Genomic DNA, 14955 nt, shown 5'->3' on the forward strand with positions numbered 1-14955 from the left:
TTTTTATTAAATTTTCTGTTTTACAATTTCAGATAAACATTTTACTTACTTAAGATATCACTGACTTCCCCTCTTCTCTTTCCATGGTTCATTTTGCATATTGCATATCTCTGCATATTTCACAAAAACTATATGAATCAGTTTTCCATTATTACATCCATCAGAAATTATTTACGCTGTTGAATTTATCTTAATGCTGCCAGCGTTTTCAGCTTGCACACAATTATTTCCCGTATATTCAGTAAACGTTTTCCAATCTTCTTTAAACGTATGTCATTCTTGTTCTCTTATTTTGTGTTAAGTCTGCAAGTTGTGCATGTTCTGTCAACTTAACCTGCCAATCTTCTTTAGTTGGGACCTTGCTCATTTTCCATTTGGCGGCTAACGAAACACGGGCCGCAGTTGTTGCATACATAAGTAACCTTTTCTGACACCTGGGAATTTCAGTCTGAATTACCCCCAACAAAAAGGACTCTGGGGGTGTGTTTTTTGGGGGGAGAAGGCCCTTTCCTGTGCTGCCACTCTCTGGACCTGACACGGAGGAGGCACGCAAAGATAGGCCTCAGATGATGATTGCAGAGTCCGGGTGGGTTCAGAGTGTTCCTCTGCTCTTCTTCCAACCATACCTACCCAAATCCACCTTTGGACTCTGCCCCTGTCTCTCTGGGCAGGTGCGGCCTTTGGGCGGCTGGTGGGCGAGAGCATGGCGGCGTGGTTCCCGGACGGCATCCACACCGACAGCAACATCTACCGCATTGTTCCCGGCGGCTACGCAGTGGTGGGTAAGAGGCAGCTTCTCTTGTACCATTTCCAAAAACTGGGATGTTCAGCTGGGGGTGGGCACTCCCTCATCAAAAGAGGGTCAGGGCGCGGTGACAGGAGCCCAGATGGATCAGACCAAAGTCCACCTTCTTTTCCCACGTTGACCAACCTTGTGGGCAGCCCACCAGGAGGGCTTGAGAGGAATAACCCTCTTGGGCTGCTTTTCGTTCCCTAGCAAGTGGTATTCAGAGCTGCACTGCTTCTGACCTTGGAGAGAGTGCGTGTCTCCTTCTGTAATCCTCATAGAACTCTAGCCCAATGGTTGCCATTAATTTGACTCTGAATTGATTTTAGAATTGAATTGATTTTAGAATGTATTTCAATTAACTGATTGTGATTTTATGTAAACTGTGTTATTTTTACTGTTGTTAGCTGCTCTGAGCCCGGCTTCAGCTGGGGAGGGCGGGATATAAATAAATAAATAATTATGCCAGTCACAGCTGAGAGCTACTGATAGCCTTATCCAAGGTGAATTTTGACACTCCATGACCTCTTTGGCCCAGGAGCCTTTGAGAGTGATAGGAGCTGAAACATTGCTTCTGGATCCTCTCTGAGTGTCTCATTCAAACTGTGGATTTTCAGACACGGGCCCCTTCCTCCACCACCACCTCTGCCAAGAACAGGGTGGCATAGTGGTTAGGGCCTGGGCACTTCCTGGTGAAGAAGGAACGACTGGGAATGGTAGCTCTGTGAGGGGGAAGATGGCACCCTTAGCAGAACTACCACTCCCAGAATCCTTTGGGAGAAGTCATGGCTGTTTAAGGCGGTGTCATCATAGTATAATGCAGGCATAGGCAAACTCGGCCCTCCAGATGTTTTGGGACTACAACGCCCATCATCCTTGACCACTGGTCGTGTTAGCTAAGGATGATGGGAGCTGTAGCCCCAAAATATCTGGAGGGCCGAGTTTGCCTATGCCTGGTATAATGTGTGTATAATGTGAATGCAGCCCACGCCTCTGCCTCTCCCTCTGTTACCATGGACCTTTCTATGAACTGCAGGAGTCCAGAGGTTGGGAGTGGGGCCTTTGAGCAGAGTGTGTGGAAGCTCAGACGCAGGGGCCAGATGTGGGCCTCCAGGGCCCTCAGTCGCTCAAGTCTCTCTGCAAGCCATGCCCTCCATCAGCCCTGCTTCACTCTTTCCTAGAGTGTCTCGCCTCCCAGCTGACGCTCTAATAATTCATATTGGTTGCCTGGATTAAGAACAGAGAGGAGGGGTGTGTGTGTGTGTGTAAAGCAGCTTGCTGTGCAAAGGCAAAATTTGCATGGGTTGCCCTGCCCACTTTTGCCCTTGGCCCCACCCACCACTGACATGTGGCCCCAGAAGAGAGGGGGGCATGGGTCACCAAAAAGTATTTCCTCCCTTTCCCCCCTAGAATGCATGAGGCCTTGAGGTCTGGCATTTCCGCTGGGGGTGCCTCTAGGCTCCCAAGACCCATCGTGAGAGCTGGGCTGGGCTTGGCATACTGCAGCCGACCCCTGCCTGGTCTTTTGGGGTGGCTGGGAGCTTTCTCAGGCCCTTGCTTGCCTCTCTCCCCTGCTGGCTCTAAGACCTCCCTTCATTTCTGTCAGGATGCTGTCAGTGGCTCCCGGCTGGTTTCCCAGGAAAGTTTAAAGACAAGGGAAAGTTTCTTACCGTCCTTTTTTATTTCAGTGTTACAGAGAGAGGCTATAGAACCCAGCCTCTTGGGTAGTGTCGTCCCGAGTGAATCTCCACCCCCGTCTCTCCCACTTCCTCATTCGTCTCCTCTACGGGTGCTGCTACGTGCCCTCTGTCTTTGAGCTCTTTGCTCTCCTACTTTTAAGGCTCGCCAGGTTCTGGGAGATGGGGGGTCTGAAATGCTATCTAAAGACACTGTGTCAGCCAGCTTCCGCTCCGGTTCTGCCTCGTCCTCTCCCATTATTTCCCAACTTTCCCCCTCATCTGCCTCTGAGCTGGGACCTCCCGAAAACCCCTGTTGTAAATCTATACTGGCTTCCTCTTCCTCCTCCCTGGAAGGGTCAGGATGAGGGGAGGTGGCCTCCACCATTTCTCCTCCTCCTCTGCCCAGTCCCTGACAGTTTCCGAGGCACCTGAGCGGACAGTGCCCTTCACACAGCTCACTCCCGTGCTTAACCCCCACCAGGTGCAGCTGCGCTGTCTGGAGCCGTCACTCACACCGTGTCCACGGCGGTCATCGTCTTTGAGCTGACAGGCCAGATCTCCCACATCCTGCCGGTCATGATCGCAGTGATCCTGGCCAACGCCGTGGCCCAGAGCTTACAGCCCTCTCTTTACGACAGCATCATCCGCATCAAGAAGTTGCCCTACTTGCCAGAGCTGGGTTGGGGACATCAGGAGTAAGTGTGCCTCTGTGTGTTGGCCTGGTGGCTGTCAGGGACACAGAGGAATTGTGGGAGGAACCAGCTGGGAAGTGGTGGTGGGTTGACGGTGAGCGGTCAGAGGGAGAAGCCTGGGAGGAGGAGGTGTTGGGAGTGAAAGAGGCAACAGGGCTTAGTGAGCTGGGAGATTCGGTGGCAGAGAGAAGTGCAGAGATGGGTCAGGCTTCCTTCAGCGCCTCTTGTGTATTGCAGGAAGTACAATGTGCGCGTGGAGGACATCATGGTGCGCGACGTGCGCTACATAACCCTGAACTGCCGCTACCGCGATCTTCAGGATGTGCTGCATGGAACCAAAATGAAGAGCTTGGCTTTGGTGGAATCAGCTGGTAAGAGAGAGGCAAGGCAGATCCTCATGAATATGTCTTTCCAGAGGAGTAGCCTCTGTGTTGGTCTTTTGCAGCAAAAAAAATAGTCTTCTGGCACCTCAAATACTAACAAATAGATACAGTGGTACCTCTGGTTACGAACTTAATTTATTCCGGAGGTCTGTTCTGAACCTGAAACTGTTCTTAACCTGAGGTACCACTTTAGCTAATGGGACCTCCTGCTGCCGCCGTGCCGCCGGAGCCCGATTTCTGTTCTCATCCTTGGGTGAAGTTCGTAACCCAAGGTATTACTTCTGGGTTAGCGCAGTCTGTAACCTGAAGCGTTTGTAACCCGAGGTACCACTGTACTTGGGTATATTTATCCTGGAAAAGAGGAGACTGAGGTGACATGAGAGCCATATTCAACTATCTGAGGAGTTATTACATGAAGAGTGGAGCAAGCTTGTTTCAGGAAATTTTAAATGTCTAATGTTTTACATTTTTTTTATGTGCTGTGAGCTGCCTCGAGTGGCTGGGGAAACAAGATGGAAAGCCAGCCAGATGGGTGGGGTATAAATAACATTATTATTATTATTATTATTATTATTATTATTATTATTATTATTATTATTATTATTTCTGTTGCTCCAGAGGGTAGGACCTGAACCAATGAATTTCTGACAGTAAGAGGTGTTTAATAGTGGGACAGACTCCCTCGGGAGGTGATCGACCCTCCTTCCTTGGAGGTTTTTAAGCAGAGGTTGTGTGGCCATCTGTCATGGATGCTTCAGCTAAGATTCCTGCATTGCAGGGGGTTGGACTAGATGACCCCTTGGGTCCCTTCCAACTCTAAAATTCTGTGATTCTGGTATTCTTTCCTAGAGTACAGCCCACTTCATCGGGTACAGGGAGTGTTATCCTCAGATGCATGAATACATAGCTGCTGGGAGGGGTTGTAAGTAGTGGGTGAGATCCTTCTTTCCCCCACCCTCAGCAGAAAGGTTTGCCCACCTGTCAGCTACCTGACATAGTGCCTCGCAGGCCAAATGTGGAGACCTAACAGGCCTGATTGAGTAATTGTTGGGAGATTTCCCACCATTGCATTAAATAGATGCCATTCTTCTCATTCTGGAACCTGCCAATTTCACGTCCAATTGGAACAGAAATTCTGCTGAACGATGGGCAGGGGAGAGCACAGAGTGAGTCTCCAAGTCTCCACCTCTGCTGCAGAAGCCAGACAAGTACAGCCAAGCCTCCCTTTTTTTATTAGCTTTGTTGAGTTCCTCGTGCTTGTCTCTGCCTCTGCAATGCTCACATAATGCAGGCAAATAATAAGCGTTGCACATCTACAATTGAGTGTTTTCATCGATTATTTAATTGAAGGCCTCTTTCATGGTGACAAATTTAGATCCTCCAACTTCTCCTGACGCCTCTTCCAAGGCAGCTGATGTAATAGGCTATTTTCCTACACGTATCGATTTAGTGAGTCGGTGGAATAGTTACCATAATACAGTGGTGCCTCGCAAGACGAAATTAATCCGTTCCGCGAGTCTCTTCGTCTTGCGGTTTTTTCGTCTTGCGAAGCAAGCCCATTAGCGGATTAGCGGCTATTAACGGCTTAGCGGCTATTAACGGCTTAGCAGCTTAGCGGCTATTAACGGCTTAGCGGCTTTAAGAAAAAGGAAACAAACTCGCAAGAACTCGCAAGACGTTTCGTCTTGCGAAGCAAGCCCATAGGGAAATTCGTCTTGCGGAACGACTCAAAAAACGGAAAACTCTTTCGTCTTGCGTGTTTTTCGTCTTGCGAGGCATTCGTCTTGCGAGGTACCACTGTAATTTGGCCAAAATGATAACAAAATCAGAGCATTCAGGGCTGGAAACATAACTGGACCAGAAACGTTTGCTAATCCAATCACTGTCAGTAACGCAGCTGCCTTTTCAAATCCCTCTCAAGTTTGTTTGTTTGTTTGTTTTGCTTTTGTTTTCACATGGATGAAGCTCCAGTGGGTTTTTGCACCCTCAGGCACTGCCTCCATCCATCGTACACCTTGAGCAAACAGGACTTCCGTATACACATTTCCTCCATTACTTGCTGGGCTCTTGGTACCCTCAGCTGCAGACACCTCTTTGGAGGGACTCTGGAAATGTCTGTGGCCACTCATCCTGCTATGTGGAATCACAGAATTGTAAAATTATAGAGCTGGAAGGGACCCCAGAGGTCATTTAGTCCAACCCCCTTCAGATCAGGAATCTCAGCTAAAGCATCCATGACAGATGGCCAACCAACCTCTGCTTAAAAACATCCAAGGAAGGAGAGCCCACCACCTCCCCAGGGAGTCCGTTCGAGCTCTGACTGTCTGAAAGTTCTTCCTGATGTTTAGTCGGAATCTCCTTTCTTGTAACTTGGAGTCGTTGGTTTGAGTCCTACCCTCCAGAGCAGGAGAAAACAAGCTTGCTCCATCTTCCATGTGACAGCCCTTGAGATGTTTGAAGACGGCTATCATATCTCCTCTCAGGCTCCTCTTTTCCAAGCTAAACATACCCAGTTCCTTCAAGCGCTCCTCGTAAGGCTTAGTTTCCAGACCTTTTATCATCTTGGTTGCCTTCCTGTGCAAGCTCTGTTCCAGCTTGTCAATATCCTTCTTAAATTGTGGCGCCCAGAACATGGACACAGCATTCCAGGTGTGGTGTGACCAAGGCAGAATAGAGTGGTACAATTACTTCCCATGATGGAGCCTACCCTCGAGGTTGGTCCAGAGGCTGCAGCTTGTGTAGAGCCAGCACCTAGGCTGTTTGCAAGAGAAAGCCACTGCCAACATAGAACTTTGTCCGTGGGATCTGCACTGGCTGATCATCTGCTACTGGGCAAACTCGGAGGCAGAGCATAACCATCAGGAATTTGGTGATCATCACTGCCTCCTGTGGGAGTGAGTTTCACAGTTTAACTCTGAGCTGTGTGAAGAGGGGCTTTCTTTTCTCTGTCCTGGTTTATTTAGCCTCATGGTTGCAGTTTTTGACCGGTGTATTAATTTGCACAAGTAGTTTTGAACCTGACTAGGATTGCAGAACCTCCTCTTCCAATTTGTGCATTCTGGGGGCCTTTTTCAGACTTGCCTCCAAAAACCATCTTGACGAAGTGACTATGCAGCAGCAGCAGCCTCTCTCTGCCCCCCTTTCATCCCTCCTGCCTGCCACCTGTTGCTCCCTGGGAGATTCCATTGTCATCCTGCCTGCCTGGGGCTTGATCCTCTCCTCCCTTCTCCTCCCAGCTTCATGCCACGCAGCTCCCCTGCTGCGACATCGATATCTTCCTGCTAGCCACAGCTATCATTTACGGGGCTACCGCAGCAACAGGGACAATGCCGTGTTGTCATGGCAATTTGCAAAGTTTGATGGGGAGGGAGTCAACGCTGACTGATTGGAGCCAGGCCCTGATAAGCAAGATAAACTGGCAGGGAATGCACATGTCTTCTGTCCTCCATGTAAAGACCTAGAAGTTGCGCGGACTTGCCACACCAAGAAGCAAGACCCCAGCTGTGCATTACAGCCGCCTCGTGGTTCACTCCCAGAATCCATTTGCAACAAGGCAGCACATACGCAAAGGCGCAGTAGCAACCAGCAACTTCCAGTCATAGCTTCTGCATCAAAATACTTGCTGTCTCAGAGGCATTTCTGAGGTATTGTGGTTCATCAGAAACTACCAGCGTAGCAAAGCGAGGATCATGTTTGAATACTTGCTCCTGTTACCAAGAAAACATTGCATTTGGACAGCTAGCCCCTTTCAGGAGAAGGGCACTCATAAATTCTCCCAGATGGCCCATACCTTTCTACACACAGGGGTGTTATTCTGTGTGTGGGTCTGAGGATTTCCCTTCAGCATGGAGCACCTCCGCCCTCCCACACAAATTAGCCCTGTCGGTAGAGCATGAGACTTGATTTCAAGGTGTGAGTTCAAGCCTCACATTGGGGAAAAGATTCCTGCATTGTGGGGGGTTGGGCTAGATGTCCGCTGGGATCCCTTCCAATTCTATGGTTCTATGAAATGCCTGCATTCTGAAGTGGCAAGGTTCAGTGATGCCTGCATAGGGCACTTTCCCAAACATTTGAACCTGGTGTCAAGGCTTCAGGGAATCCTATCCCTCCCACGATGGGATGCCAAGAAGCAGAAAAAACAAGAAGAGTTCTTACCAAGTAGTTTATTCAGTATTCACAGAGAGAAATGAAGGAATGTGGTCTCTCTTGGATAATGGTGTTGCTCCAAGTGAAGTCCCACCCCTTCAGTCATTCCTATTCTACATCAGCCCTGCGTCTGTGCTTTCTGCCTCTGAGATTTCTGATCTGCTACTCTCATGGCACTCCTGGTTATGGGAGAAGGGGGATTAGGAATGTTTTCAAGAGACACTGAGTCTGTTAGCTGTCTCTCCCCCGGTGCTGCTTCTTCCTGATGCTCCCCCAATATTTCCCAGCTTTCCCCCTCTGCTTCCTCTGAACTATGCCCTTCTGCAAACCACTGTTCTAAATCTATATTGTCCTCCACTTCTCTCTCTGGAAGGTGCAGATAGAGGGCAGGTGGCTCCCACCACATTCCTCCTCAGTCCAGCCCCTGACACCTGGCTAGCATGAGCATCTTTGGAGATGATGGTGTTGCAGATGGGAAGCACCCAATGTCACATTTCAGGTGCCTCCCCCAACACAGTCCTGTGCAAAATTTGGCCTTGTCATTTCTCCTTGTGGAGGCATGTTGCCCGTATCTCAGGTGGAGAAGGTACCAAAGTTGTGCTTCAGACAAGCTGGCGGTGCCCTGGGAACAGGAAGCATTCGGGTTTCCTCTTCAACCCACAACATCTCAAACTGTCCTTGATGTCCTTCTGCCTCTCCCCGGTCTTGTCCCCTATCTCTGAATTATTTTTAAAAGCTTGCCACCTTGCCATCAAAGCACACGCCTGGTCTGTTAGCAAAAAAATGGCTTCTCGGCCCAGAAATAAGCTCAGCCTGGTTCCCCTTGCCTCTGCAGAGTCCATGATCCTTCTGGGCTCCATCGAGCGGACGCAGATCGTGACCCTCCTGAGCGAGCAGCTGAGCTACGCACGCCGGCTCCACTACATGCGCGAGAAGGCCCAGGCCGACCGCCGAGCCACCGAGAAGGTTCCAGAAGGCGAGGAGGAGCACCAGACACCTGACACGGGCGTGCGCTTTCAGGTGGGCAAAGACCTAGGAGAGTGGTGGTGTTGTTGCTGTTAGCATTTTGGCAAATATGCTCATCGTTGAGGGCCTACGTTGATTTGGAGAGGCAAAGAGCAGACGTAACTAAGGAATGTGGTGTCAACAGAAGAAGCAGTCCGTGTTGCCTTGAGGTGCCAAAGCGATAGGGTCCAAGTCTTGATCCCTTTTGAAATGCCGTCCCTTTTTCTCCCTGAACACTCAGATCATCACCGAAGAATCCTCGTTTGTCCCGCCGCGAAGTGAGTCCCGTAAGCCCTTGAAGCCGGCACTGAAGCGAGCCTCCAGCACTTTATCCGAGAGTGTCTCCAGTGAGTCCTTTGTCCCCCTTTCGCCCTATGGCAGGGGTCAGCAAACTTTTTCTGCAGGGGGCCGGTTCACTGTCCCTCAGAACTTGCAGTGGGACGGACCGCACGCATGCACACGCCTTCCCTTCGGCTGGGGAGGGGGCACCCCACTGGTGCTGGGTCTCAGTTTGCGTGGAGGGGCAGCAGCCACCCCTCTGGGAAGGGCCCCTACTCCAGGGTGTCCATGGCCGTGCTGCTAATGTGCCGAGCAGCACAGAGGAGTCCTCCTCCTCTTCCTCCTCCCTCCTCCACTCCCGCTTCTTCCTGCCCCTTCACTTCTCCTCCCTTCTTGGAGCTAGACTTCAACAAGGCGCCCTGCCCTGTGCCTCGCCCCGATTGGAAAAGCGAGCCTCAGGAAGGGTCGCCACTGACCGCCAGCTCACGTCAAACTGGCCAATGGAGGGAAGGCCTGAGGTTGCTAAGGCTTCGGATTGGCCAGTGTCACAGAAGTCTGAGCAAACTGAGAGCATGCTGGGATATGTAGTCCCGAGAAAGCGCCTCTCTGCAGAGCTAAACTGGAACTAAAACCGGCGCAGCGCGGCGACTGACCGAGCGGGTGGCAGGCTCCGCAGGCTGGATTTATGACCCTGGTGGGCCTTATCTGGCCCCCAGGCCTTAGTTTGCTGACCCATGCCTTACAGTGTCCCTTTCCAGTGAGGCCCCTCTGATGTTTGACTCTCTCTCTCTCTCTCTCTCTCTCTCTCTCTCTCTCTCTGGGCAGCTGGGACTGTGGACCCCCCAGGCATCGCTCTGAGGAGCCTTTTTTGTGCTAACAACACGACAGCAGAGCCAGCTGAGGTGAGGCCTCTTTCCTCCCCGCCCTCCACCCCACCATGTGCCGCGTTTGGGTCTGTTTCTGGGCAGAGGCTCTTCTCTTCCCCTGGGAATTATGTGCTAGCCGTCCCACTCCCATAATTCCTCTCTCTCTTCCTTATTTTCTCCCCTCTTGGTAAAATAAGGATGAGAATTCGGGCCTGCCTGAAAAGCGCAAGTCGAAGCGTGTCCGCATTTCCGTGGCGGTAAGTGTGGGCCACGCCACGTCCATGCAGCTCCCACCCAGACAATCACAGGGCAGGAAGCCTTTTCCTCCCCCAAATGTGTCCATCAAGGCCTGGGACTGTGCTGAAGGTTCCCCCCCCCCCTGTTTTGTAGTGCCAGGCCCTCCAACAACTGGGGCCTGCCCAAGATACTGAGAATAATAAGATTCCTGTTAGATCAGGCCAGTGGCCCACCCAGTCCAGCATCCTGTTCTCACAGTGGCCAACCCAATGCCTGTGGGAAACCAGAAAGCAGGATTCGAACACAAGAGCACTCCCCACTCCAGGCTGAAGTTGGAGGCAGAGAGTATAATGATTCCTCCCTTCCATCACCACTCCCCATCTGTGTGTGTGTGGGCGCTGTTCCACTAAGGTCAAACAATGATCCCGTACAACCATCATTTGAAATAAATGTGATTTGCACAAGAAAAGTCCTGATTCCCTATGACTTGGGACCCAATGACTCTTGGGGAGAAACAGGTCCAAAACAGACAAAATCTCCCTTCCCGCCTCCCCGAAGATCTAGCTCAGGGTTTCCCAAACTTGAGTCTCCAGCTGTTTGAGGACTACAGTTCCCACCATCCCTGACCACTGGTCCGGCTAACTAGGGATGGTGGGAGTTGTGGTTCAAAAAACCCAAGTTTGAGAAACCCTGATCCAGCCACTCCCTTAGGTGAGTTTTTAAAAGGAAAGGAAAAGAATGCCCCCCAATTAACCACAAAAGTTTAAAAAGAGAACAAGAACTCTTCTCTGTGAATTTGCGAATCACTGCCTGGTAGTCCTAAAGTCTAAATAAAACCTCCATGTTCAAGCACAGCATATCCATGAATACTGTTGGAAGCAGAATGCTGGGCATGGCTGGACCTTTTTGGTCTGATCCACGTGGGCGATTCGTACAAGGGAAGCCAAGTGCAGTGTTGGTCTGGAGTGAACCCAGGATTGCTCCCAACGCTGTATAGGAAATGGTCCGAGGCCGCCGTTCCTTCCTCGGTTGACTGACAGGTGAAATTATCTAGTGCCACAGTGCGAATGCAGGGCAACGGCACAGGCAGAGCCTTCAGCACAGTTCGGCCTCTTGTTTTGATTCATCTTTTCTCTCTTAGTGGCGCATCCCCCCCCAAAAAAAATCCATACCCCCCTCCCATTTTTTTTACAAACTAACTGATTTATATAGTGATCTCTGCTGGAACAGCCAATCAGAAATCTCCATCGCCTTCATCCTTGCTTCAGAATCACTTGTTTCCCCAGCTAATTCACGCCTCTTCCAACTCCTGTAGTGAAATCCTGCAACATTGAGATGATTTCAGCGATTCTGTGTGAGCTTCCAGAAACACCATGATTTGGTTGGGGTTCAAATTATCTTGTTGGGATGTTGCTTTGGCCACCAGTCCCTCGGTTTTTACACCGACTCAGCTTCTGCTGCCTGTTCTCTCCCCACCCACCTTAACCGAGAAGCACCAGAAGAGAGGCTGACCTGATCTATTATTGAAGAGCAGGAATCCTTTTTGCTGCCAAGATGTGTGTTAAAACCAGAAGCTGGTTCAGCAAACCACACAGCTAAGTGTGTAACACGCTAAGGACTTTTGAGGTGGTGGGGAAGCCTCTGGCAGTGGTTTGCTCAACTTCCCTGGATTGTCACAGAGGTCTGATAGCTAGAAGGGCTGCCTCTCGGCTGAATTATCCTGGCCCCAAGTCTGGACCCGTGCAACGCAAACTTAAAAGAGGCGTTCGCTCTCCTAAGGAACTCAGGGAACTGTGGTTTCTGGTAGGTTTTTCTTAACAGTCTCTGACTGCCATTTGAAGAAATGCCCTCCTCCTAGAGAGAGGGGGCCGGGCAGGCAGAAGGACCCCAGAAAGGAAAGAGAAAAGAAATGGGGAGCTAGGAAGCAGCCCCAAGGATTGACATGCTAGAGAGCTGAGAAAGAGGAGTCACAGCTCCTTGTAGAGTCTACCCTCAGTGACAAACCAGGTTTCTCTGACACACAGCATTTGGGGTGGCTCTGAGGCCTATCAGTCTGCACATCAAGTATAAAAGGTAAAGGACCCCTGGACGGTTAAGTTCAGTCAAAAGCGACTATGGGGTGCAGCATTCATTTCGCACTCAGGTCGAGGGAGCCGGCGTTTGTCCACAGACAGCTTTCTGGGTCATGTGGCCTGCAGGACTAAACCGCTTCTGGTGCAACAGAACACCGTGACGTAAGCCAGAGCACACAGAAACGCCGTTTACCTTCCCGCGACAGCAGTACCTATTTATCTACTTGCACAGACGTGCTTTCAAACTGCTAGGTTGGCAGGAGCTGGGACAGAGCAACGGGAGGTCACCACTGTCGTGTGGATTCGAACCGCTAACCTTCCAATCAGCAAGCCCAAGATAATCAGTGGTTTAGACCACAGCGCCACAGGCGTCCCTGACCAAGTATACAGGAAGCATTCAGCCTGAGGGGCTTGTAAATCCTAAGCAGAAACCTACCTGTCGGACAACACCAGTCTTAGATTGCTGTGGGGAGACAAGTCTCCAACTTACAAGTGTAGGAATATGACCACATAGAAGGCTTTGCGTGGTGAGAACTGATATTTACCACACAGAAGATTCTGTTCCAGTATAGTAAATAGCAGCTCTTTCCACAGGAGGGTGCCTTCAGGCAATGTATTCACTATGCAAAACCAGCAGGGCAAAATTCACTTTGTGGTGGCATTGCCACATCAGAAAATAATGTATGACTAGGGTTCAACTTAAACCGAAATGTGCACAGAAGCCTTTGATTTCCTTGCCCTCGCAAAGCTGGGGTGCACAACTCTCTTCTTTGCCACCTGCTACCCCTGGATGCCCAGAATTTTTCACATCTTGGGCCCCAATTCTGGACTGTTAAGAGCCATGTATTCTTCTGGAGTCAAATTCACTCCCTGCCCCGTCTCCATCTCTCTGTTTTCCTTGCTCAGCTCCTCCCCAATACCTTCCCAGGGTGGCATTGACAAATGTGGCTCCTTTTCTCCCTCCTTGTAGGATGAATATGAAGTAGCTGGCGAAATGACCCCTGCAGAGGTGAGTACCCATCATTCACAGGCCCAGACAAGCAAAGAAGTCTCCCTATAGGACAGAGCAGGTGGATGATGAAGGCCCCCTGTGTTGAAATTGTGCTGCGCCCTGACTTTTGCCCTCTTGGAGGGCTAACTCCTTGTGCCCCTAGAGAAAATAACCGCAAAACCCCAACATTCCAAAAGATGGCATATAGCATACAGCTTGGCTGGCTCAATTTACCTGGGTCAGTCACTGGCTCTAGTTTTTACTCCCCAGCCACAGGAAATCACATGGCAGATGTGATTGTTAAAAGTGGACACTTACCGTAGTTTCCATGGCTCCAAATACCCATGCACAGTAGCCTAGTGTCTAGGCAGCTATTCTCAGGTCTGAGCTCTATGGTGCAGTTGCAGCAACCAGTGTCACTCCTCCTCCAGCAGCTTAAGTATCTTCCCCAGATGTGCCGTGCGCATGCAGCCAGAGACTATGCCTGCCTGGAAACGTCCTCTGCTCTTCCCTCTTTGATCCCCTCCTGGTTCTGGGACACAGTGGTGTGGGAGAGGGTGGGGAAGCACCCAGCCTCGTCTTCCTCCAGTGCTCCACCCTCCAGCTCTCAAGCTTCCTTTGGCTCTGACTCTGGGCTCCTGGCTGGTCCCCACAAATCACTGCCCCCCTCTCCTGAGTCAGACCCTCATCAGCATCCTGCCAGCCCCCTGACCCTGTTGGCATTTGGCTTTCTCCTGCTCCCCGCTGTTCAACATTGTGGTTGGGATCTTGTGGGCTAATACCAGAACTGAGGGCCACCCAAATGAAGTTGAACAGCAGGTGATTCCTGCCAGACACAGAAGGAATTGCTTCTTCACTGTGCAGCCAGGGCGTGAGGAACCTCAGGTCCACACCCTGAATGCGGCCCCAAGCATCTCTGTCTGACCACCGAAACTCTTCCCCAGGCCACAGCCCTTGCCAGTCCTAGCCCATATGCTCCTTGAATGCCTTTGCCAGGCTGGAACGTGTCCTTAAACTGCCTCTTGCTTGCCTAGATGGACAGAGAGAGAGAGAGATGTGTTCAGGTTTGCATGCAGAAACGCCTGGCTTTTGTGCTGCTGAAGTGTGAACCTGCTATATAAAAGAGCCTCTTTTGTCTCTAGCCCTGCCCACTTTCGCTTCTGGCTCTGCCCACCACTTGCCATAAAGGTCACGCATCCCATTAGCCCATGAAAGGTCAATGCATTGCAGGGGGTTGGATCAGACGGCCCTCGGGGTCCCTTCCGACTCTACACTTCTATGATTCTAGGTGGGGGTGACCCCCACCGTGGCAAGACTTAAAAAGTCATGCTCCTGTTCATGGCTGCTGGCCATTGCAGCTGCATGCCGACTGCAGGAACAGCAACTGCAATGCTCCTGAGCACTGAGCACCATTCTCTAGCAAACAGCAGCAGAGAGATGGGCTGGGTGGTTTCCTTGGATGAAAAGGAGGGGTATATATAAAATGTAATGAACAGAATCTGGTCTGGCTTACAAGCCTGGCAGCTACAGGCTCCTCCTGGCAGACACGCTAACTTGATTTGTCGCCTTCCAGATCCTGGAATGGGAGGAGCAGCAGCTAGAGCAGTTTGTCAACTTCAACAACAGCAAGATTGACCCAGCACCCTTCCAGTTGGTGGAACGCACTTCTTTGCACAAGGTGTGTGTACATTGCGTGTGTGCGCTCTGATTCTGCAAGCATACCACTCGTGCTGAATTCACTCTACCGAATTCAGCATCCTGAAAACCTCCTTTTTCCTGTTCTTTTTTTAAAAAAAGTTACTAGCCCTAGTGGCTATG

General features: G+C 50.7%; 2 protein-coding genes across 3 annotated transcripts in view; one reads left to right on the forward strand and one right to left on the reverse strand.

Annotated features, from left to right (window-relative positions):
• Nucleotides 1-14955, reverse strand: part of THPO (thrombopoietin) — a 305395-nt gene that overhangs the window by 171549 nt on the left and 118891 nt on the right. The gene's annotated exons all lie outside the window — the stretch shown is intronic.
• CLCN2 (chloride voltage-gated channel 2) overlaps nucleotides 1-14955 on the forward strand; it is a 72771-nt gene that overhangs the window by 53824 nt on the left and 3992 nt on the right. Inside the window, exons 14-22 of one of the 2 annotated variants that reach the window (XM_083504009.1) lie at nucleotides 672-782; nucleotides 2948-3161; nucleotides 3396-3529; nucleotides 8523-8707; nucleotides 8934-9039; nucleotides 9797-9873; nucleotides 10035-10094; nucleotides 13117-13155; nucleotides 14711-14815. In XM_083504009.1, coding sequence (XP_083360135.1) covers nucleotides 672-782; nucleotides 2948-3161; nucleotides 3396-3529; nucleotides 8523-8707; nucleotides 8934-9039; nucleotides 9797-9873; nucleotides 10035-10094; nucleotides 13117-13155; nucleotides 14711-14815 — 1031 coding nt within the window. The remainder of the gene's footprint in view (nucleotides 1-671; nucleotides 783-2947; nucleotides 3162-3395; nucleotides 3530-8522; nucleotides 8708-8933; nucleotides 9040-9796; nucleotides 9874-10034; nucleotides 10095-13116; nucleotides 13156-14710; nucleotides 14816-14955) is intronic. The other variant, XM_083504010.1, reaches the window with a different exon arrangement.

Source organism: Podarcis liolepis (genome assembly GCF_965112155.1).
Source record: "Podarcis liolepis genome assembly, chromosome: 5".
NCBI lineage: Eukaryota > Metazoa > Chordata > Lepidosauria > Squamata > Lacertidae > Podarcis > Podarcis liolepis.